Source organism: Pipistrellus hanaki (genome assembly GCF_964339955.1).
Source record: "Pipistrellus hanaki genome assembly, chromosome: 10".
Classification (NCBI taxonomy): Eukaryota; Metazoa; Chordata; class Mammalia; order Chiroptera; family Vespertilionidae; genus Pipistrellus; species Pipistrellus hanaki.
The window spans coordinates 2,809,075-2,832,377 of NC_140512.1; the positions used below are offsets into that span (position 1 = coordinate 2,809,075).

Genomic DNA, 23,303 nt, shown 5'->3' on the forward strand with positions numbered 1-23,303 from the left:
ATCGGGAGGGGCTCCTGCAAGGCGGGTGCAGGGACATTTAAACCACACGGCTCCCTTTTGTTCCATCACGTGCATGCTCGCTCTGCACGAATATCACAGCTTCTACACGGGAACATCACAGCTTCTACACGGGAACATCACAGCTTCTCCATAGGAACATCACAGCTTCTCCATAGGAACATCACAGCTTCTCCATAGGAACATCACAGCTTCTCCACAGGAGTATCAGCTTCTATCCGGAGTGTCACAGATTCTACACAGAAATATCACAGCTTCTACACGGGAATATCACACCTTCTACATGGGAGTATCACAGCTTCTACACGGGAATAGCACAGCTTCTACACGGGAATAGCACAGCTTCTTCACAAGAGTATCACAGCTTAGGCCTGCTCCCCAGCTGTGAGTCAGGTTTCTGGCTGAGCGGTGCTCCCTCTGTGGGAGTGCACTGACCACTGGGGGAAGCTCCTGCGTTGAAGCCCCTGGTGGTCAGTGCATGTCATAGCGACCTGTTGTTCTGCTGTTGGGTCAATTTGCATTTTAGCCTTTTATTATATAGGCTATGCATAACCCATGGACACAGACAATAGTGGGGTGAAGGCCTGCGGTAGGGTGGGGGCTGGGTGCAGGGGGACATCTGTACTACTGCCTACATAAGAATAAATTTAGAAACATTGCCTACTCAGGCCGAGGAGCTGGGCTACAGCTATAATATTCAGCATTCCTGAAATGACCCGTGGTAAAATCCAGTTAATAGAAGTTACGTAATTCAAGGATAACATAGTTACCTTATATAATACTGTAACTAGCTTATATCCATCTCTGTTTTTGGGTTGAAACACTCATGATCTTTCCCTTGGAAATGACGGCCATGAAGGGTGCTCGTCAGCCATTACAGAGGCGGTGGAGGGACAAGACTGTCTTAATCTTACAGCCACGCCCTGTTCGCTGGCGCTATTCTCACACAGCGAAGCTATAGCCTTGCAGGAAAACGGGAAAGTTTAATAATGAAAACTCAACTTCTTCATGAAAACACGATGCCTGTTCCACTGGCTGCGGAGGCCTAAGCAGGCCCTCGCACAAACTGGAGGAGCAGGGCTGCTGGGGAAGGAATTAGGAAACAGGTCTGAAGCATGTTGGCCCTGGCCAGACGGGAGGTGGGTGCGGGGCGGGGCTGACCCTGGGAGGCTGGATGATGAGCTGGGGGCGGACCACGTGGCCTCCCCGGGGGTGTTTTCCCAGCATTCCCGTTGCTGCCTGGCGCACACTCTCCCCTGTGTACTTGGCTCTTCTCGTGTTAGGTTCTCAGCGTTACCCTCTTTCTACTTCCCTGTGTCGCTCCTATTTCTTCGTTTTTACGTTTGCATGGTTTTGAGATTTTTTTTCTTTTGAGAAGGATGCTTTTTCACAGCTCCTTTTATTATTTCTTTTAAAAGCCAAGGTCGCACACAGCCTAAATGCTACATAACGCGGTATTTTTATTTTCCTGTTATTTTTTTAGCTCGTCAGTTAGTACTCTGATACTGGAGATACGATCTCTTGCCAGTTGGAGATATGCTGGCCTCAGGAAGAACAGGTTCATGGTGAAATGTCCAAAGTCCCCTCATGGCCGTGTTCAGGCTGCAGATAAGCGCCTGGTGGTTTCACGGACACGAGTTTCAGTTGCTGCGTTGTTGGCAGCAAGCCCACGGTCCCCTTAAATTGCACTTAATGATGGCACTTACGCGTTCGAGTTAAATTGGAAATAATGCGGAAATCCAGATTCCGTGGTTATTACAGCCAAAAGCCTACGTCCTCTGATGGCTAATGGGGGCCGCTTTCCAGGGTTTCTCTCCTTCTGCAGAAAGCTGTTTCCTGTCCGGTTAATTTTTATGATAAACTATTTTTGCAGAATCTATGGATGGCGTGTTAAGGCTGAGATCTGAGATGGGGCCGTCGCTGTCAGTGCAGGCCCAGGTGTCTGCTGGAGATAAGGAGAGGGTCCTTCCTAGGATGGATGTCCAACTGATGGCCTAGAGTCCTAGACTCTTTCCCCACAGGGAGCGGGCCTAAGCCTCAGCCGGACATCCTCAGCGCTGCTGAGGAGGTGGGACGGTCAGCCGGCTTGTGGCTGAGTGGAGCTTCCCCTGAGGAAGTGCTCTGACCACCAGGGAGCTGCTCCTCCATTGTCTGCCCCCTGGTGGCCAGTGCACATCATAGCGACTTGCCATTCCAGTTCTTAAGGCCAATTTGCATATTACCCTTTTATTATACAGGATGTACATTCATATAGAAAATATACAGTGGTGTTTAGGAAGAGTTTTTAAACGATGGAGAGTGGTTTGTCTCTCACTTAATGCTGCAGGGCAGTTATAGGGCCTCCATGGTGCTGGAGACTTGGGACTCTATTCTGTGGCTCTGCCATGTGTATTTAAAAAAAATTATATTTTTATTGATTTCAGACAGGAAGGGAGGGGGAGAAAGATTGAACCATCAATGATGAGGGAGAATCATTGATTGGCTGCCTCCTGCCCGACCTCTACTGGAGATCGAGCCTGCACCCTGGGCGGGTACCCTGGCCGGGAATCCAACCATGACCGCCTGGTTCAAGGTCGATACTCAGCCACTGAGCCATGCCGGCCGGGCTGCCATCTTGAACTTGAGAAGGCCCCTCCTGCTCCTATCACCACCTCGTTATCACAGGTGTCATGAGATGAGCAACAGGAAAGGGAGGGCATGCTCCTTGTAAGGTGCACTGTGGGAGTAGGTCACTTCTGCTCCGAGGCCATCCATCAAACCTAGTCACGTGGTGGCACATAGCTGCAAGGGAGGCCGGGCAGCCACGAGGTGTCTCACTGACACTTCCATTCCGTGGAAGAGAGCAGGTCAGGGTACGAGCAGCGTCTCATCGGAATCCTCAGCCACAGGACAGGGTTTCCTTCTGGAACGCTCCCTCCGCCCTGTTGCTGTGAGGAAACACTTCCCGCGGACATCACCAAGTGGACTTGAGCTACTGACAAGAGTTACCCAGAACGAACACGCTCCCCTCGGGGATTTTAAGTCCCGTTTATTCCGGTGGTTACGGGGACGTGTGTGAACCAAATGGAGCTGAGGTGGCTTCTCCTTAAAATCGTATTTCTTCTGGGGCTGTTTTTTGCGTCTTTCTTTTCCACCGCTTTTGATGCTTGCTGGATACTTCGTTTCATGCTTGTTTTTCTCTGTGTTGGCAGGTATGGCACCGGCGCAAGGCTGGGCGAGGCGGTACATCAAGGCCTTCTGCAAAGGCTTCTTCGTGGCGGTGCCTGTGGCCGTGACCTTCCTGGACCGGGTGGCCTGCGTGGCGCGAGTGGAGGGAGCCTCCATGCAGGTGACTGACTGCCTTCCTCACCGCACACGCGCCATAACTCTTTCTCCCGCACCGGGGACCGGCTTCTCCCTGCCACTCTGGGCGGGGACCCGAGAGGCTTAGAGAGACCTTGAAGTGAAGGTTAACTTCCCTGACTTTTTAAGTAAGGTTTTCCAGCGCAAGTCACAATCCGAGGAGCGGCGAAGAGAAATAATTACCGGATTGTTATCTGTATCTGTCTACCTATCTATATATCTCTTTAGGAATTGTAAATGGAGATTCAAAATAAGTTTTTTTTAAATCTCCCTTCACCCCTGGATAGTTTATTGATTTGAGACAGAGAGAGAGAGAGAGAGAGAGAGAGAGAGAGAGAGAGAGATTGAGAGAGAGAGAGAGAGAGAAAGAGAGAGAGATTGAGAGAGAGAGAGAGAGACAGAGGTGTGTGCCATGACTGGGAACCGAACCCACCACCTGTTGGTGCCCGGGAGGAGGGTGCTCCATCCAGCTGAGCACCGGCCAGGGCGTAAAGGAGAGTCTAGAGACATTTTACTGAATGACGCCGTATTTTGTGGATCTGGCTTGGAATTTTAAGCCATTTCAGTTATTTATATCTGAATCTATACTTAAATATCTCTTTCAGACCAAATTATTCATGCAGATGCAGGCTGGGCACGGGTCTGAGTCGTCACTCTGTTGAGCTGTATTACCCAGTGGTTCATAGGTCAGTGCTCAGCCACTGAGCCATTCCGGCCGGGCCAGTACGGGGTGGTCAGTAATAGATGCAGTGTGGTTGGGGAACAGGAGGAGAAATTGCAGGGGTGAGGGTGGTTAGTGATGAATGCAGTGTGGTGGGGGAACAGGAGGAGAAATTGCAGGGGTGAGGGTGGTTAGTGATGAATGCAGCATGGCGGGGGGCGTCTTTCTGCTGCGCAGCTTTGATGAGCTGAATGTGCTTTAGACTCGGGGTTCCTCAGAATGTTGGAAAAAGCCTCGTCCTCACATTCATCTAACGATGTGAGTTCTAGACCGGCTGGCAGCGTGGAGGTCTCTAGAGGCCCCGTCCACCCCAGGGCACGTGCCGCCTCTGTGGCGGGGAGCCTGCAATTCCTGCAGGGTGGGAGCTGCTGGTCTGTTCCCCTGGGGGATGGGGGGCAGGAGGGCAGGAGGGGAGTGGGGAGATGGGGAGTGGGGGAGGGCAGGAGGGCAGGAGACCGCTATGCCTGGGGCATCTTCTCTCCGTGGTTTGAAGGGGAAGGGCGACAGGCCAGCAGAAGCTGGGACAAGATGCCGGGAGACGGGGAGGAAAGGAGAGACCAGAGGAGTTGGGTGCTGAGGACACCGGGAGGGGTTGCAGGAGAGGCCCAGAGCCCCGTGAGGAGGAGGCGGGACCGGGAGGGCTGTGTGGAAGGTCCGTGGCTGGTGACGTGGCCCCGTCTGTGCGGAGCAGCCTCCGTCGGTGCCCTTTCTGTAGCTCAGGTTCCAGGATCGGTTACGGTCCGGGCGGTGTCTGCCGGAGGATCAGTGTGGGCAGCGGCAGCTCCTTGGAGGGAGGTCAGACATGGAAACAGGTGTTTAAGGCGTCATTCAGCAGGAAGTAGGAATTGTTCAACATTCGCTTTTGTAAGACAGCGGCGTGGGCAGGCCCACTGGGCTGTGGGGCCACGCGGGGCCCCCATGGCCGCTGTAGGAACTACTGTCTAATGACTGTCCACCCGCCCTCCCTGCCCTCAGGCCTCCTGCCTGTCCACTGGCTGCCTGGCCCTGGGCACGGGCCTTTGCTTTTCTAAAGGAACCACCACGTGGCACAGCCTGAGGTTAACTCAGGAAGCGGAGTGGACGGCGCACGGTGGGACCCGGCGAGAAGGGGTGTGTGTGAGGGGGGGTGCAGTTATTCCCCGGCAGCTCCAGCTCCAGGCTGCGGGCTGTCAGGGTGGCCAGGCGCGGGGATGGCTTTCGGAATCGCCCGGCCTTGGGACTTGGTTTGAGTGAGGTCCCTGCGGCCTCGGCCATCATCACCGCGGACTTCCCAGCAGGAGGGGCTCGCGGAGCACGCGGCCCGCGTGGCTGCACCGGCCTGCACCGCACCGTGTCCCCTCCCCTGCCACCGCCGGGGCCTCTGTCAGCCGCACAGCCGCTCTGCTCGGCTTCAGGGCCGGCCTGAGAGTGCGAGAGGGAGTCAGAGAGCGGGGAGGCAGGGCTTCCTCTGGATCACCCGCAGCGGGGTCCACCGGTCCCCCCGCCTGCCTTCCGGGGCCTGCCCGTGACCGGAGAAGCTGCTTGGCAGTGAGCTCCCGGGCTGCCACCCGGCTCCAGCCGCTCACTTCCCGCTGCGTCTGAAGTGAGATGTGCCGTCAGAGAAGCACAGAGACTCCGCACTCTCTGTGCCACATTTATTTACGGCATTCTGTTAAAACATCGAGTCCTCCCGCGGGCTTAATATCCAGCGGTTTTTATGGACCATAACGGTTACTCTCCATTCCGAGGCGCCAATGCAAATAGACTCCCAAGAACAGGGACGTAGCGTGTCTTTCGCGCCAGAATTTCACGCGGAACCCGGAGGGGGATGCTCCCTGCCGGTTTGGACTTCCAGGGTGCCCGGGGAAAATATCCTGAACTATGTTCTGCCATGTGGTTTTCTCCCGAAAATGTGTTTTTAAATATTGTTGAAAGCATTACATATGTCCCGCCCCCCACCCCCCCGACCCTTCTCCAGCCTGCCCTGCCCAGGCCCTCCCGCCCTGCTGTCTGAGCCCAGGGGTTGTGCACATATGTGTACACGTTGTTGGGTTAAGTTTTCCCGCCATCTACCCACCCCCGCCTTCCCTCTGAGGGCTGACAGTCTGTTCCATGCCTCTATGTCTCTGGGTCCATTTTACTAATCAGTGTATTTTGTTCTTTAGAGTGGCTTTTACTACCCACAGGTCACATGGTTTAACCATGGCTAATTTAATCTGCTTCCTATGATTGCTATTTAGGTTGATTCAACTATTTGCCTGTGATAAATGTTATATGATGACCATCTTTGCACATTTTAAAAAAAAATTATTTCCTTAGGATAACTTTCTAAATAGGACACTTCCAGCTCTAAGGAGAGCCTGTTTTAAAGGCGTTTGAGACATTTAGGTAAATTACCTCTTAAATAGTTTATACGGATTTTTATTTGTACAGCAATCCATGAGCGTGGCCGTAAAACTCCACAGCACACAGGAAATACAATTAAAGATTAGGAGGATGAAAAATTAGCGACTCGCTGGACTTTGAATTTAAACTGATTGAAAATCGTTATTCACACAGCTTGAAAGACTTGCTTTTCAAAGAAAAATTAAGGAACTTAGTATCTAAACATGCAGCTTATTTTTATGTGAATGAAATTTCATGCAGAAATGCCAAAAGGAGGAAGAAAACTGTAAGTCTGTAACTACGGGGATGAGATTAGAACAAAGTTTATTTTTTAACTTTATTTTTTAAAGAGGGAACATGGGCTTTATTGCGAATTCTTGTTAACACTGTTGAGTCTGATGGTTGTACTGCGACAGTCATTATTTATTAAAAACACACAATAAAGCTGTAATAAGTGGAAGTATTAACACAGAGCTAGCGCTGTCAGGTGCAGCTGATGGGACCTGTGAGAGCTGGTGTTTGGCCTCTCATCCCGCTCCTCCAGCTTTTCTCTCTGTGTGTTTTTCATTGTTGATGTCATCAAAGATGCCTCTCCTCACCCCTCTGACTCCCCTCTCCCCAGCCTCTCCCCCCTCCCCCGGGTCTCACCAATGAGCAAAGCTCTTTCTTTCTTTTTAAAAAAAAAATATATTTTATTGATTTTTACAGAGAGGAAGAGAGAGGGATAGAGAGTTAGAAACATCAATGAAGGAGAATCATCGATTGGCTGCCTCTTGCACACCCCCCCCCCCCCCCCCCCCCCGGGGATGTGCCTGCAACCAAGGCACATGCCCTTGATCGGAATTGAACCCGGGACCCTTCAGTTCGCAGGCCGAAGCTCTATCCAATGAGCCAAACCGGTTTCAGTAAGGCTCATTTCTTAAGAAAAGCCCTCTGCCCTCCGAGGAAAAGGTGGTCAGATCCCCATTGGGGTTTTCAGGGGGGAGAATCCCGTTGGGACGGAGGGGTGCGTGGGGAGAGCAGGGATGCGTTCTCACAGCTGCAGGGCTGCCTGGGGTGGGGGTGGGGGACCCTTGCTCTCCGCTGCCCTCTCACTGGACGTGCAGAGAGTCCGTGTCTCTGTTCCGGCTCCCCTGGACCCTGCCCGGTCTCCCCGGGGCAGGCGGGGGCTGCCGGGCTGTCTGGTCGGTGGGGGTGACCGGCCAGGACAGAGCTGGGGTGACTCCGGGAAGATGTGCTCCGAAAGGGAACATGACGGTGAGGCCGGGCGCTCCGTGGGGAGCCCCGGAGCTGGAGCAGGTGTGAGGGGCCCATTACTGCACTCTTACTCTTGGAGTGCCAGATGGACCTGGGACTTAATAGGCATACAATTCCCAGAGGGCTCTGTGGTTTGAATTCCCCCTCCCAGCACCCCAGTGGAATGTGTGTGACCCCAGGGTTTAATCACCTCACGAGGCTGAGGAAGTTTTGTGTCAGATGGTGGTCATTGTGAGGGGTCAGGGTGCAGGGGTCAGGGTGCAGGGGACAGGGCAATGAGCACCGTTGACGGAGGGATGCTCCGTGGCCAGCTCAGAGCTGCGTGCAGACGTGGGTGCAGCTGCCGTCCATCTGATCGTGCTCCCCCAGAGGCCGCGCCCAGAGCGGAGACCCCGACAGCAAGGGAGGGAGATGGTGTGTTGGATCGTTTTACCGCGAGTCTTCCAAAGCGCGGCATCTGATCATGAGGATGTGTCTGTAATCGGAGGACACACTTTGTCAACCGTGCTTTGTGCCTCCCGGCCAGTGCTGCAGGGCGAGGTTTGACACTGAAACAGGAGGACTGTTTCAGAGTCTCCTCTTACTCTGTAACCAATAGCATCTCCCCACCCCCCCTTCCTGGCTCTTCCAGAGGAGGCTGAGGGCTATCGGGCAGCCTTTGGCCACCAGCTCGCTGAGAAGCACACAATTTAAGGGAAACATTGTGGATTGTGTCTGGGCATGGCGGGCATGGCGGGTGCTCTTTGTATGTGAGACACTTGGGAGAATTGCTCCCAAAGGAGTGAGGAGAACCAGCTCATGACAGTAGGCTATGGGTAGCAAATTGTAGGCTGTGAACTACACACACACACACACACACACACACACACACACATGTGTATATATGTATATATTTTAGAGGCCCAGTGCATGAATTTGTGCATGGTTGGGATCTGGCCAGCCTGGCCAGGGGGAGGGGACATGGGTGGTTGGATGGCCTGCCTGCTGATCAAACTCCTGGTTGAGGGGACAATTTGCATATTAGCCTTTTATTCTATAGGATATACACTGAGTGGCCAGATTATTATGCATTCAGAGATCATCATAATATGGCCACTCAGTGTGTGTGTTTGTGTGTGTGTGTGTGTGTGTGTGTGTGTGTGTGTGTGTGATTGATTTCAGAGAGAGGAAAGGAAAGGGAAAGAGATATAGAAACATCAGCGATGAGAGAGAATCATTGATCAGCTGTCTCCTCCACACCCCCTACTGGGGATCCAGCCCGCAACCCGGCTGTGTGCCCTTGACTGGAATTGAACCAGGGACCTTTCAGTCTGCAGGCCGATGTGCTATCCACCGAGACAAACCAGCTAGGGTGGCTATGAACTTTTAAATTAAAAAACGAATAAGAGAAAACATTAATACGAAATTTATAGAAAATCAAAGCTAGTAGAATAGTATCACTTACTGATTGATGGCCGGGCTAAATCTTACAGGGTAAAGCATCCATTAAGTCTCTGTTTAATTCTCTAGGGGAGTTTTATTTTTCTAAACTGAGACATAGTTTTATTTTTCTAAACACCACACCACACATCCAGCCGAATGATTTCAACTCAGACACAGCTGAGAATTCAGGGTGCCCCAACAATAGTGTGTGTTTGTAGGAGGAGTAAGACGCCTTCCGCAGAGTCGGGGGTTGGAGATAGCATGGAGCCCCAATCTGTCTGCGCTGTTTCAGAAGCAGGCTCCATATCTATTTCTAGCTTTAGCATAACTTATTAATATCTGTAGAAATCTCCTGACTTGCTTAGTGTGAACAATATAATACTAGGTCAGAGAAAAGCATACAATCACCTCCTTTTTATATAACTTAAAATTCCCCCTCCCCAAAAGGAAGAAAACGAAAATAATTTTCTTATCAACTGAAGATCAGAAGTTAGATTTTTAAATTATTTATTAAAATATATTATTATTGATTTCAGAGAGGAAAAGAGAGGGATGGAGAGATAGAAACATCCATGATGAGAAAGAATCATGGATCAGCTGCCTCCTGCACGCCCCCTCCTGGGGATGGAGCCTGCAACCCGGGCCTGTGCCTTGACCGGGAATCGAACCCTGACCTCCTGGTTCCTAGGTTGATGCTCAACCCCTGAGCCACATGGCCGGGCTCTGGTTTGGGTTCTACCCTGAGTGCTGCACGGCGGAAGCAGAGGGGCAGATTGCGAGGACAGAGTCATGGGGAGAAGAGGGCAGAGCAGCTGCCAGCCTGGGGGGGTTCTTTGTTGGCCACGCCCGTGATTTTGTCTTTTTCTGATTGCTCCCGGGAACCGCCTTGTCCGCGAGCAGGCCATTCAGCTCAGCCTTGCATTTTGAAATACGGGTAGAAACTCCGAGATTCAGTGCTCTCTGAGTTTCGTAACTTCCAAACTGGATTATGTAAGCGGTCGTGGTTTTGATGCCGTCCTCTCTGGGAATGTAGGAAGGAAAGCGTTGACAACACACCAGGAAGGGAGGGCTCTGCGGCTGCGGGGCCCCAGCGCGGTGCTGGTCGGTGCAGATTGCCTGCTTATCCGTCTTTGATTTGGGAAGATGGCTTGCTCTGTCTGACGCATCAGCTGCCATTCCCACACGGGGAAGCGAGAGGTACAATTTCCAAGTAACAACAGGGTTTATTCATTTTTCCAAACGGCACCGTGCAAACGAGGTCTTAATTCTGCCCGTAAATTTCTCACTTGGCAGTTCGCACAGCCTCTCCTCAAAAGCTGGCTTAGGAAAGGCAGGAAATGAAGTGCTTTTTTCTTCCTGAATTGTTTAATTGAAGTGCAAAGAACTGTAGGTCTGTGGTGCTGAGGACTAGTTTTCCAATTCAGGAAAGCTTCCTTCATGGTACGTGTTCGTCACATTCGCTTGTTCGTGTTCAGCAGTGGCAGTAAGAGGACATTCTGTGATTCATTTCACTTCACCGTGGGCCATAAGAGAGCCCTGCTCAGCTCCGCTCCCGGTCCTCCGATGGCCAACCTGATGCGAAACCAAAGATTTCTGACGGACGTCTCCCAAATGTGTTTTCATTAAAGGGACAGACACGCTGTCTGCATCACGTGCAGTGCTGACAGAGCCTCTGATTTAAGGTGCTTTTCAAGAACCTTTCCTCCTTCAGACTGTAGGGTAGCAGGACTATTCCCTGCCCCTCCCCTGGGCGGACAGAAATGGTCAGACGTGATTTCTGCCCGCGGGAAGCAGCCAGTGGAGTGAAGGAGTCCAGTGTAGGCGGATCCCCACGGGCAGGTTTTGGGGCGGTGGCTGACCTCGCTCAGGGTGTGTGAATGGGGTGGGGGTTCAGTTCACCTCGTGGCAGAGAGAGAAAGGCAGACCCTGCAGTTTCCTTTATAAGATCCAGCAAGTCCTCCAGGCGCTGACTGGCGAGCCGGTGGGACATGGGTGGTGTTTGCCATTGAGAATATTGGTGAGGTTTTCCAGGAAAAGAGTCTAAAAGACAGAGATGAATGAACTGACGCTAGAATTCCGGGGCAAGAAAGCAACGTCCAGAGGACAGGGGTTGAAGAAGAGTCCTCTAAGACGATGGGTTTGGCACTCTGGACCGCAACTCACTAGGTTGTGAAATCAGCATAGTGGTTGGGACATTAATAAGTTGCTTATAGACAGAATAAAAAAAACCACATTAGCAGAGAACAGGAAATATCGGTGTTTAGGTAGTAGAGGTCATCACGGTTTTGTGAAAGAAGTTATAAATAAAAAACAACCTTTTAGCTTTGTCACTGGTTAGCTATGAAGTAAAACAGTAACCAAGATTTTCAGCTGGTTGACTGGGAAGATGGTAAATAGAATGTGACAAAATAAGGAAGAAACCTTTTATTTTTTGGTAGGAAATGGAAAAAGAATGTTTTCAGAAAGATCAATTAGGTTGTAATTTCAAAGACACAAGTCATATTTCAGAGTCACATATTCCCTCAGAAGCATCATATTCTTAGACATAAGCAGTAGTTTAAAAAATCTGTTGACTACGTTGCACATTTTTATGTGATTGGTTTCTCAAATAGGTAGATGGACTGAATGATTTCAAAGGCTCTTTCCAGCTCTACTGTTCCTTAAATATAAATCAAGCCAATAAATAGTGCAGTAGGTCAACGAGACCTAAAACTCAAGGACAGAAGTTGCCCTTGAGGTGGACACGGAAAACCGGGGGTCAGACACACGGTGGTGGTGATCCCCCGCCCCCACACCCCGAATTCCTCATGGTGCCCCATCTGCTTTGTAGAAACTCTGCCGCTGATCCGGGAGTCGTCAGGACAGAGACGGGCACTCTGCCCGGGGACAGGTCTTCCTGGCGTCCATGCCGGTGCCCCGGGTGTGCCGTCCTCTCCCGCTGCCACCGTTGGCGAAGGGAGCGCCTCGGTGGAGGGTTGGCACCTTCCCCCCCGGAAGTGGGTGCTCCCCCACCTGACGGCTGAGAGCTCCGAGGAGTCCCTGGGGAAGCTCCCTGGCGCGCCTGTGTCTGCCTCCCCGTGTCCCCGTGTCCCCGTGTCCCCCTGTCCCCGTGCCTGTGTCTGCCTCCCCGTGTCCCCGTGTCCCCGTGCCTGTGTCTGCCTCCCCGTATCCCCCTGTCCCCGTGCCTGTGTCTGCCTCCCCGTGTCCCCATGTCCCCGTGCCTGTGTCTGCCTCCCCGTGTCCCCATGTCCCCGTGTCCCCATGTCCCCGTGCCTGTGTCTGCCCCCCGGGTCCCCGTGTCCCCGGGTCCCCGTGTCCCTGTGTCCCCGTGCCTGTGTCTGCCTCCCCGTGTCCCCATGTCCCCGTGTCCCTGTGTCCCCGTGCCTGTGTCTGCCCCCCGGGTCCCCGTGTCCCCGTGTCCCCGTGTCCCTTTGCCTGTGTCTGCCTCCCCGTGTCCCCATGTCCCCGTGTCCCCGTGCCTGTGTCTGCCCCCCGGGTCCCCGTGTCCCCGTGTCCCTGTGTCCCCGTGCCCCCGTGCCTGTGTCTGCCTCCCCGTGTCCCAATGTCCCCGTGTCCCTGTGTCCCCGTGCCTGTGTCTGCCTCCCCGTGTCCCAATGTCCCCGTGTCCCTGTGTCCCCGTGCCTGTGTCTGCCTCCCCGTGTCCCAGTGTCCCTGTGTCCCCGTGTCTCCGCGTCCCCGTGTCCCCGTGTCCCCGTGTCCCCGTGTCCCCGCGGGCGGCATGGGCCGTCTGAGGCCACTCTTCCCCCAGGAGCAGGGCCACAGCCTAGGGGGCCTAGCTCCCGCCTGGATCTCCCCTCGGGGGCGGACCCTCTTCTTCCTCCTGCCCCCCTCCCGGCCTCCAGCAGGCTTCCCACCCCTCTCCGGCGCCCAGGAGACACTGGCGCTCCTACACCCCTCCCAGGCCCTGGGGGAGGTGTCTTCCTCCTGGTTCCCCGGGAGGAATCCCGACGAGCTTCTGGAAACCTTCGTTCGCAGCTGTGTGAGAGCAGCGCTGTGCCCACAGCAGCTGTGCTGGGGATGTTTTCTCTTAAAAAAAAATATATTTTATTGATTTTTTTTTTTTTTTACAGAGAGGAAGGGAGAGGGATAGAGAGATAGAAACATCGACCAGCTGCCTCCTGCACACCCCCTACCAGGGATGTGCCTGCAACCAATGTACATGCCCTTGACCAGAATCGAACTCAGGACCCTTCAGTCCTCAGACGGACGCTCTATCCACTGAGCCAAACCGGTTTCGGCTGTTTCCTTAAAAAAAAAAAAAAAAAAAAAAAAAAAATATATATATATATATATATATTTGATTTTTTACAGAGAAGAAAGGGAGAGGGGAGAGGGATAGAGAGTTAGAAACATCGATCAGCTGCCTCCTGCACGCCCCTTACCGGGAATGTGCCCCCAACGAAGGTACATGCCCTTGACCAGAATCGAACCCAGGACCCCGGAGTCCGCAGGCCCACGCTCTGTCCACTGAGCCACACCGGCCCGGCCTAGAGACGTTTTCCTGCCCCGCACAGTCAGACGTGCGGGAGCCGCGGGGACGGGGATCCAATGATGGCTGTCTCTCTCCCTGTCTCCAGCCCTCGCTGAACCCCGGAGGCAGCCACTCGTCCGACGTGGTGCTGCTGAACCACTGGAAGGTGCGGAACCTGGAGGTGCGCCGCGGGGACATCGTGTCGCTGGTGTGAGTACCGGGCGGGCCGCGGGGGCCGGGCCGCCAGCCTCCATCGGTGGGCACCGGTGACAGGGAGGGTCCGAGAGGTCCGTCCTGGAATGGGGCCGGGCCCTCTGTAAGGGCTTTTCTCTCGCATTTAAAACGCACCCGTGGCTGGCCTGCTTGGGTTTGGTGAAACGCGTGTAATGGCGTGTTGGTTGGCGGTTGTTATATTGGAGACTTAGCGTGCCTGTGCCTGGTGTTAGTTTGAGTTATTGAACATTCTTCTGCTCCTGTTTCCTCCATGTGCGTAGGGACAGGCCTTTCTAGGACAGGGCCGTGTGCGGGAGGTCAGTGGCGGTCTGTGGGGATTTACCTGGAAAAGGAGGTCCCGGAGGCCGCAGTGGAGGCTTTTGCGTGGGACCAAAAGGTGGCGCTGTTTCCCTGCGGAAGGAGGGCAGCGGCCAGGAGCTTCCTTCCCTCCCTCCGGGTCCCGGGAAGGGAAGGCGTGGACCTGTGTGTGAGCGCACAGGGTGTCACCCCTGACCCCGCACGGGGTGTCAGACCTGGCCCCGCACAGGGTGTCACACTGGCCCCAAACGGGGTGTCACCCCTGGCCCCAAACGGGGTGTCACCCCTGGCCCCGCACAGGGTGTCAGACTGGCCCCACACGGGGGTCACACTCGTGTGATACCTGACCCCGTACATGCGGGGCGGGTGAGGTGTCTCTGAGCTAGGGGATTTGACCAGGTGATGGGGGAACATGGCTCCTGGAAGTCCAGGGTGGCAGGCTCATAAACTCACCGGCTTCTCATCGCCGGCGGAGGGGAAGGAGAAATGAGACTGCTCTTCTGTGTGAACAGCAAAGCGGTGGGTATTTATTATATAAATTAATTCCAGGAACAGTGCATTCCAACTGAGGTTGGTGTGATGAACGAGCTTCTCTGGTTAACTGTATTCTAATGAGTTAATTATGGCTGTATCTGTCTTGTGCAAATAACAGATTTTCCTTCATCGTGCTTGTTGCTAGCAGGAGCTACTTGGAAGAATGCTTAGTAATGGGAGTTGTATTATTTAACAACAAATAAGTAGTGAGTGTGGCTTTCAACACCCGTTAGCATGACGCAATACACTAACAGATACCGTTTAGCCCGGCCGCGTGGCTCAGAGGTTGAGCATCGACCTATGAACTGGGATGTCACGGTTCGATTCCCGGTCAGGGCACAGGCCCAGGTTTCGGGCTTGATCCCCAGTATGGGGTGTGCAGGAGGCAGCTGATCCATAATTCTCTCTCATTGTGGATGCTTCTCTCTCTCTTCTTCCCTTCTCTCCGAGATCAATAAAAATATATTAAAAAAGATATCATTTAAAGTATCTAGTTTTGTGAGCAAAAGTGCTTTCTAAGCATGTCTTTATATGTTCACATATTTCAGGGACTGCTGCATTTGAAAAGATTGACATTGGTTTGATTAGTGTTCATATATACATTTAATTCACGTCAAAAAACAGGGACTACTTGCTTTTTTTACAAAGTACCTGAGCCTGGTTTTAACTTAGAGGATTGTCAGCACTGCATTAGCATGTCCTGCCTAAGAAATGTGTGACTAATCCAGGCATGCGTGACTAAACATTGAATTTATGGCTAAATATAAAATGTATAAAATACAAATTGATATAAAGAACACATTTCGTTGGTATGTAAGTAATCTTTGGAAACAAGATATTATGACAATTTATATTTTAAATTATCCTGGGACATCGTTGTATTATTCACAGTATGTGGAGCATTTTTTTCCATATTATTATACGTGCAATTCTCGGAAACCTTTCAGACTGCAAATTCATGCTCGCAGCAGGAGGGCTCACGCAACTTTGTAAGCGGACGCTAATGAGGAGAATAACGGCGCCATTAAAACGCTGGCCCTTTAACCGGCACCGGAGATCTGATCGGGACCGGCTGCCAGAAACGTGGGCTTTCCCCTCAAACAGGAGGTGCGGGTGGCTGCTGGGGGGGACACAGCCAGGGCGAGGCTCTCTGTGCAGGCGCCTGTGTTACTTTGTGCGCACACACACACACACACACCCACATCACATACACATCACACACCACACAAACATAACACACACCACACATACACCACACACACACACACCCACACACCAAACACACACCATACACCACACACATACCACACACACCCCTACACACACCACACAAACATAACACACACCACACACACACACCACACACACACACACACACACCCCACATACACACCACACACCACACAAACATAACACACACCACACATACACCACACACACACACACACACACCACACACACCACACACACCACACACCCACACACACACCACACACACCACACACCCACACACACACCAAACACTCACACACCATACACCACACACATACCACACACACCCCTACACACACACACACACACACACACACACACACACCACTCACACCATATACACATCACACACACACCACACACACACATACACACTATATCCTCATGTGCGGATTAACAAAATAAAATAAAATAAAAAAAAATAAAATAAATAATAAAACAAAAATGCCAACAGCGGAATGACAACTCACCTGCTTCCATGTCTGCACACGGACTGCGGGCACATCGTGCGGCCCCTGCAGGTGGCCAGCCGTGCCCACTCCCAGCCTTTGCCGACCAGGATTGCTGTGCCGAGCCCCGTGCTGCCTTGCAGACAGCGGGCTGCCCCCGCCTGTGGCAGAGCATGGCCTTCCGGTCGTTGTCGCTCTGAGTGGAGCGTGTTTGCCTGCGGAACAGCAGAGCGGCGTAGGAGCGACTGCCAGCGTCCAGAGTAAAGTGAACTCGGGCATCTCCACAGAAAGCACTTGCCGCAGGTTAGGGGATGCGCCGAAGTCAGCATACACACACAGCCTGCAGAGCGAGGGGGCTGGGAAACAGCCTCCGCCACCAGCCCTAAAGCTGCACGCGGAGCGGGGAGGACACGGCGGGGGCGGGGAGGACACAGCGGGGGCGGGAGGACACGGCGGGGGCGGGGAGGACACGGCGGGGGCGGGGAGGACACAGCGGGGGCGGGGAGGACACGGCGGGGGCGGGGAGGACCACAGCGGGGGCGGGGAGGACACAGCGGGGGCGGGGAGGACACAGCGGGGGCGGGAGGACCACAGCGGGGGCGGGGAGGACACAGCGGGGGCGGGGAGGACACAGCGGGGGCGGGGAGGACACAGCGGGGGCGGGGAGGACACAGCGGGGGCGGGAGGACCACAGGGGAGGACACAGCGGGGGCGGGAGGACACAGCGGGGGCGGGGAGGACACAGCGGGGGCGGGGAGGACCACAGGGGAGGATCACAGCGGGGGCGGGGAGGACACAGCGGGGGCGGGGAGGATCACAGCTCTTTCTTTCGGAAGCCGTTCGGCCCTGCGCACCCAGAGCCTGAGGAACTTCCCTCTGTGAGCGAGTCCGCGTGTGCGTTTCTCTCTGCGATGCCGTCTGCTCTTCACTTTTGTTTGAACGTGGAAACACATACCCCTCTTTTCCTCTGTCACTCCTCCCGCCTCGCCCCCCACCCCGTGTTGCTGTCTCGGATTCCAGCGTCTCATTGGCTTTTGACTTTGATGATAGTTTTGATACAGAGTAGTTTAATTTTGAGGAATATATTCTAAGTAAAGAGCCTGAAATACTGGGAACATGTTAGGCCTGACATGTTTCTTAAAGAATTACTTGTAATGGAGGAAAAAAAAAATGAAAGCAACTGCTCAGCACTCGGGCAGAACGTAAATTGTGAAATGTCCACCGATGGGGTGCTCGGTTAGAGTGAGGCCTGTGCAGAGTTGAAGGTAACAGGAGCAAAGGCGTATGCTGATGTGTTGAGAAAAGCAAAATACTTGAGGAAGTGCAGAGAATCAAACACTGCCTCTTCCCCCTTTCCTCTGGCCGCCACCTCACTGACTCCCGGGGAAGGGACTTTTAGGGGAAGTGCGGCAGAGGCGGAGGAAGGAGACTGGGCAGTGACTTTGTTGGCCACTTACGGGAGCTTTTCTTTATTCCTAACAACACAGTGCCGTCCTGGGCTCCTCGTTTGTTAACATAGAAAGCGTCTCATGGATGCTATTGATGGTAATTATAATAACTATAAAAACGGATCAAACATTTTTTGAGACAACTTTTAATTGGAAAGCCTAAGTGGAAGTAATTTACATTTTAATAGACATCTACTCATGCAAAGAAAACACACAAGGAAAACTGGCTCCTCCAAAGCTTTATGCCAACCAAATAGTCAAAAACGCACATTTTATTTATCACTGATTGAAAAAATAACGTGTATCTTGGAGATTGAGACAGTAAAGCGGGATGAAAGCTGCAAAAGAAAAACATGGGAGGTTTACGTCAGATCCTTTAGACAGAACACCTGGGCGGCCGGCTCTGTAGAGACCCCCTGAGATCCATGCCGCTTCCGGAGGGCCTAACGGAGTGTGAGCGTTTTCCATCCGTCACGGGGGATGTTAGCGGTTTGCTGTGAGGCACACGCCAGTGGCATCTGGGGGCTTTCCAGTAACTTGGTGGGAAGCATTAGCCCAGTGGTCGGCAAACTCATCAGTCCACAGAGCCAAATACCAACAGTACAATGATTGAAATGTCTTTTGAGAGCCACATTTTTTAAACTTAAACTTCTTCTAACGCCACTTCTTCAACATAGACTCGCCCAGGCCGTGGTGTTTTGTGGAAGAGCCACACTCAAGGGGCCAAAGAGGCGCACGTGGCTCTCGAACCACGGTTTGCCAGCCACGGAGCTAGGGCATCTGTAAGGAGAAGAGTGTGGTTTTGTCGTCTACAAAGAACACGTGTGCTACCAGCTGGTCAGACAGAGCAGCCCCCGCACGCCTGGGGCTGCGGTGGCGATGAGGTTCCGTGCTTCTCATTCAGCCTCACGCCTCCTTCACTGGGCCGTGCGGGGGGGATGCAGTTACGTTTCTGTTTGTGCCTTTGCATCCTCCTCCCACTGTGGTCTGGATCAGCCAGGTTCCTGTAACTTCCTCTTTTCCTTTCAACACACACACACACACACACATACACACACACGGAATACTAAATATTAAGAAGTAAAAGAAACCCTATTGGTGAGTTCGGTGAGGATGTAGAAGAGCAGGTTTTTAAAGAATATATATTTTATTGATTTTTCACAGAGAGGAAGAGAGAGGGATAGTTAGAAACATCGATGAGACAGAAACATCAATCAGCTGCCTCTTGCACACCCTCTACTGGGGATGTGCCCGCAACCAAGGTACTTTCTTTAAAACAAAACAACACACACACAATTTTTAAATTGATTTTAGAGAGGAAGGGAGAGAAAGATAGAAACACCAAGGATGGGAGAGAATCATTGATCAGATGCCTCCTGCACGCCCCCCGCTGGGGATCAAGCCCACAACCCTGACATGTGCCCTTGACCGGAATCGAACCCGGGACCCTTCAGTCCACAGGCTGACGCTCCATCCACTGAGCCAAACCGGCAAGGGCCACATGCAATACTTTCAACAATAAAGATAAAAAAGTGCTCTTTCGATAAACGAGAGTGGATAACCGTGGTTCCATCGGGACCCCTGCCTTTTACTTTCCCCTCTGAAGGGTTAGTTGGCTTCCCCGGGATCTTGGCTGCTGGTGTTGAGATCCATACGGCCCTCCCCATCCAGATGGGTTATCCCAGCGGCAAATACCTCAGCCCATGACGGCCGCCTAGTGATAGGGTTTCTGATTGTGAGCTATTTGCCTCTTATCACATGTTCTGTTTTTCTGCATTTATAACTGGGGTAGTTCATGGTTCATAAGATGCACAGTTCCCCTCCCACGTATTTGAAATTCCGGTGCATTTTAACGCAGAGGGCTTCGGAAGCTCTGCTGGCCGGCACCCAGTGGATGGGTTCCTTCATCCAGGGTGTTGCTGAGCTCTTCCGGTGGTCCGGGCCTCTTCCAGGTCCTCGGGGTGGGTCAGTGGACACAGCCGTGCAGGCCTCTGCCCTTGTCAAGCTTACCTTCTTTCTGCCAGGAAGGGACAGAGACACAGCGCAGCGCATGTGAGAATTACCTGGTATTCCGTAAGTGCTACAGAGGAGATGGCAGGATGAGAGGTGGCTTCTTGCTGTGGTAAACTGAGTCAGACCCTGGCTTTGAATGAGAGAGTGGTAGCTGTTGAGATTTCTTTTCTTCCCTTAGAACTCCAGAGACTCAGGGTAGGGGTCCGCCCCCACCGCCACCCCACCCTGAGAGATGAGTGGCAGAGAAAGAGGAAGTCAGTAGTTGGGTATTTTTCAGGATGGCAATAAAGTTTAATAATAAAAACCTGGGCTGTAATTTTTTTCCTTCTGTATTCGCCGGTAGAAGATAATATATGTTGTAGGGAAATGGACAACAAATTATCAGAGTTCAAAGCCAGGGGTAATTCTGTGGAAATAACTCTTACTTTTGGAGGATGCGGGCAGCGTCGGAGCCTCATGCTGCATAGCAATTTTATGACAATTTTATGTACCTCTGGTTTGTGGAGGGAATTCTAAGTTTTATCTTCTTTTCAGAAAACCCGTATAAAGAATGCTACTTTGGCAAAACTGTACATATCTTGACAGCTCGTTAAAATAAATAGTTAGCTTCTGGTTTTCAGTTTCAAATATGCAAAATGCATCCTAAATTGCCTTACTAAAGCCGATTGTGTGTGTGTATACACACAAACATACTAGAGGCCCAGTGTACAAAATTCGTGCATTTGAGGGGGGGGTCCCTCAGCTTGGCCTGCACCCTCTTGCAGTCCGGGGGTCCTTGGGGGATGTCTCACTGCCGGCTTAGCACGGTCACAGAGGCAGAGAGGCTCCCACCACCGCTGTGCTCACCAGCCCTGAGTCTGGCTTCTGGCTGAGCAGAGCTCCCCCTGTGAGAGCGCACTGACCACCAGGAGGCAGCTCCTGCATTGAGTGTCCTCCCCCTGGTGGTCAGAGTATGTCATAGCATCCAGTTGTTCCACTGTTCAGTTGATTTGCATATTAGCCTTTTTTTACATAGGATCTATCTATCTATCTATCTATCTATCTATCTATCTATCTATCTATCTATCTTCAGTAGATTATACAAAATTATTGATGATAAGATCCATACAATAAGGCTCAGAATTAGACCATAAGCGTGCATCTTGAGTAACAGATGAATTTTGCTAAAAAGAGGTACGTCTAAACCACCCCATGGGTCCCTTAGCATTATGAGACCTTGGAGTGCTATCTTCTTCCTTCAGTCCCACAGCCCCTCAGTGACCGGATTGTTTGAAGTGTGCACGGAAAAATCCCATCAGTTTTATATTTCCTCTCATCTTCTGTTTAAACCTCCTTTCACTGAAGTGCTTGCTGGTTTCTTACACTGTCGGTGAGAGACTGGCTTCTTTATAGATGAGGCTGCACGCAGGCATTTTTAAAAATAATCTGATGTGTCAACCACTGATTATACTTTATTAAATTCTTCATGTCTGTTTGATAGACTGTCTTTTAAAAAATATTTTTATTGACTTTTAGAGAGAGGGGGAGGGAGAGAGAGGGAGAGAGTGAAACATCCACTGGGTTGCCTCCCGCACACCTCCCTCTGGGCCGTCACAGGGACCGTCACGGGGGCCACAGCCAGTCTTCAGAAGGCCTGGGAACCAGCCACCGCCAATGACGGCGTTTCCGAATCTCCCTCTAAAGCTACTTCCCGTGATTGGACCCCTTTGAAAAGGCAAACGCCTGAACCAGTGTGTGCCCACCACTTCCTGTGAAAAGTGCTCCCGGGTTGTATATGTGTGTGGTGTGTGTGTGTGTGTGTCTGTCTCTGTGTGTGTGTCTGCCTCTGTGTGTGTGTGTGTCTGTGTGTCTATGTGTGTGTGTGTGTGTATGTGTGTGTGGTGTGTGTGTGTGTGTGTCTGTCTGTCTGTCTCTGTGTATCTGTGTGTGTGTCTGCCTCTGTGTGTGTGTGTGTGTGTGTGTGTGTGTGTGTGGTGGGGGAAGGGTTGCCGATGTGTGGCACACGGTCTGCCGGTGGCTCCCCAGAAGGGACCGTCTCTGCGGTTGCGCTTCCTGTGATGAGAACTCACCACGCGCAGAGCCCGCACACGCATGTAGACAGGGATGCAGCAGCATGGTGCGGAGAGGGCCGGCTCCTCTGACACGCATGACGACGAGTCCTAGGTGCTCCTCGCTGGGCGGTGCAGGGGGGCCCATGTGCCTGCAGTGCCGGCTCTTCACCTGTCACCCCGACACACGTGTGCAGCATCCGGGGGATGAGAGAGACAACACGCCTTTTCCCCAGGAGCCCACTGCCCGTGGGCCGGAGGGACAGTAAAGACCAAATGAAACAAATAATCAGATAAAAGTCAGTCCTAGCTAATTAAAACAGTGAGATTGGTAATGGCTGCTGTAAACTAGGTGGTAGGAAAAAATAATAAAATAAAAAGACAAGCTGATTAACAAATAAAACCTTTGGTAAGTGGCACAATTAAAATTGCTTTTTTATGCATCTTTCCAGACTCTTAGTTTTGTACTTTAATTGCTAAGGAAACTGAGTCTGACCTGGTTCTTTGTTCTCACTCTGGGTTTCTTTAAAGATCTATTTTGGCTGATTTTTATAAAAAGAGTAAGTGTAGTTTTGTGCAGTGACTTAATGTTAATTTCTTTTAGTTTAATTCAGTGACAAGATGCTAAGTATAATAGCTAGGATTTTAAATAGTTGGAGCGACTTTATTTGGATTTTTACACAATGAGAATTTTTCCCCCCCAGTAATCAGTGGCATGCATATCTAAGCGCAAGAAGAAAAGATTTGGAAAATAGCTCAGATCTGTCTTTGTTAAAAATGCATCTTTATTCGTTTAGCTTTTCTAGTTTCTTTATGAAATATCATGATGAGTGATTTTGCTTTTGTGTTCTTATGTTGTTTGGTTAATTAAAACTGTTCTTTTTATAGGGAATGGATTTCTTCCAGCTTATTATCTATTTTTTTTTTTTTTAAATAAAGCAATTCCCTATGGCCACTTAGGTTTTATGTCCATCATTTGGACTGCTTCAAAATAGAAGATCCAGTGGGCATGCCACAATTTATGTAATCATTCTCATTTTAATAATTTTTAGTTATTTCTGGAATTTTCCTGTTGTCAGTCATTTTGAGACAGAGATGTGGCATACAGCTTTTTCTCTGTATTTTTGGATCTTAATATAGGCTGTCCAAATGTGAACTTCTGTTGCTCAAAGAGCATAAATGTTTTTAAATAAAAATTAGGAACATTTCGATTTTATTTCAAATTATAATCAGATTAGAGGCCTGGGTACACGAAATTCATGCAGCGTGTCTCTCAGCCCAGCCTGCACCCTCTCGCAGTCCGGGACACCCAGGGGATATCCAACTGCTGGCCTAGGCCCGATCCCCGCCGGTAATTGGACATTTCCCTTGCAGTCTGAGACCCCTCGGGAG

At 51.6% G+C, this 23,303-nt stretch overlaps 1 protein-coding gene across 1 annotated transcript in view; it reads left to right on the plus strand.

Moving 5' to 3' along the window:
* The window catches only part of IMMP2L (inner mitochondrial membrane peptidase subunit 2), a 353,997-nt gene that overhangs the window by 19,210 nt on the left and 311,484 nt on the right, over positions 1–23,303 (plus strand). Inside the window, exons 3-4 of the mRNA XM_084897159.1 lie at positions 3,210–3,346; positions 13,723–13,826. Of these exons, the coding sequence (XP_084753285.1) occupies positions 3,212–3,346; positions 13,723–13,826 (239 nt within the window). The 5' untranslated portion in view covers positions 3,210–3,211. The remainder of the gene's footprint in view (positions 1–3,209; positions 3,347–13,722; positions 13,827–23,303) is intronic.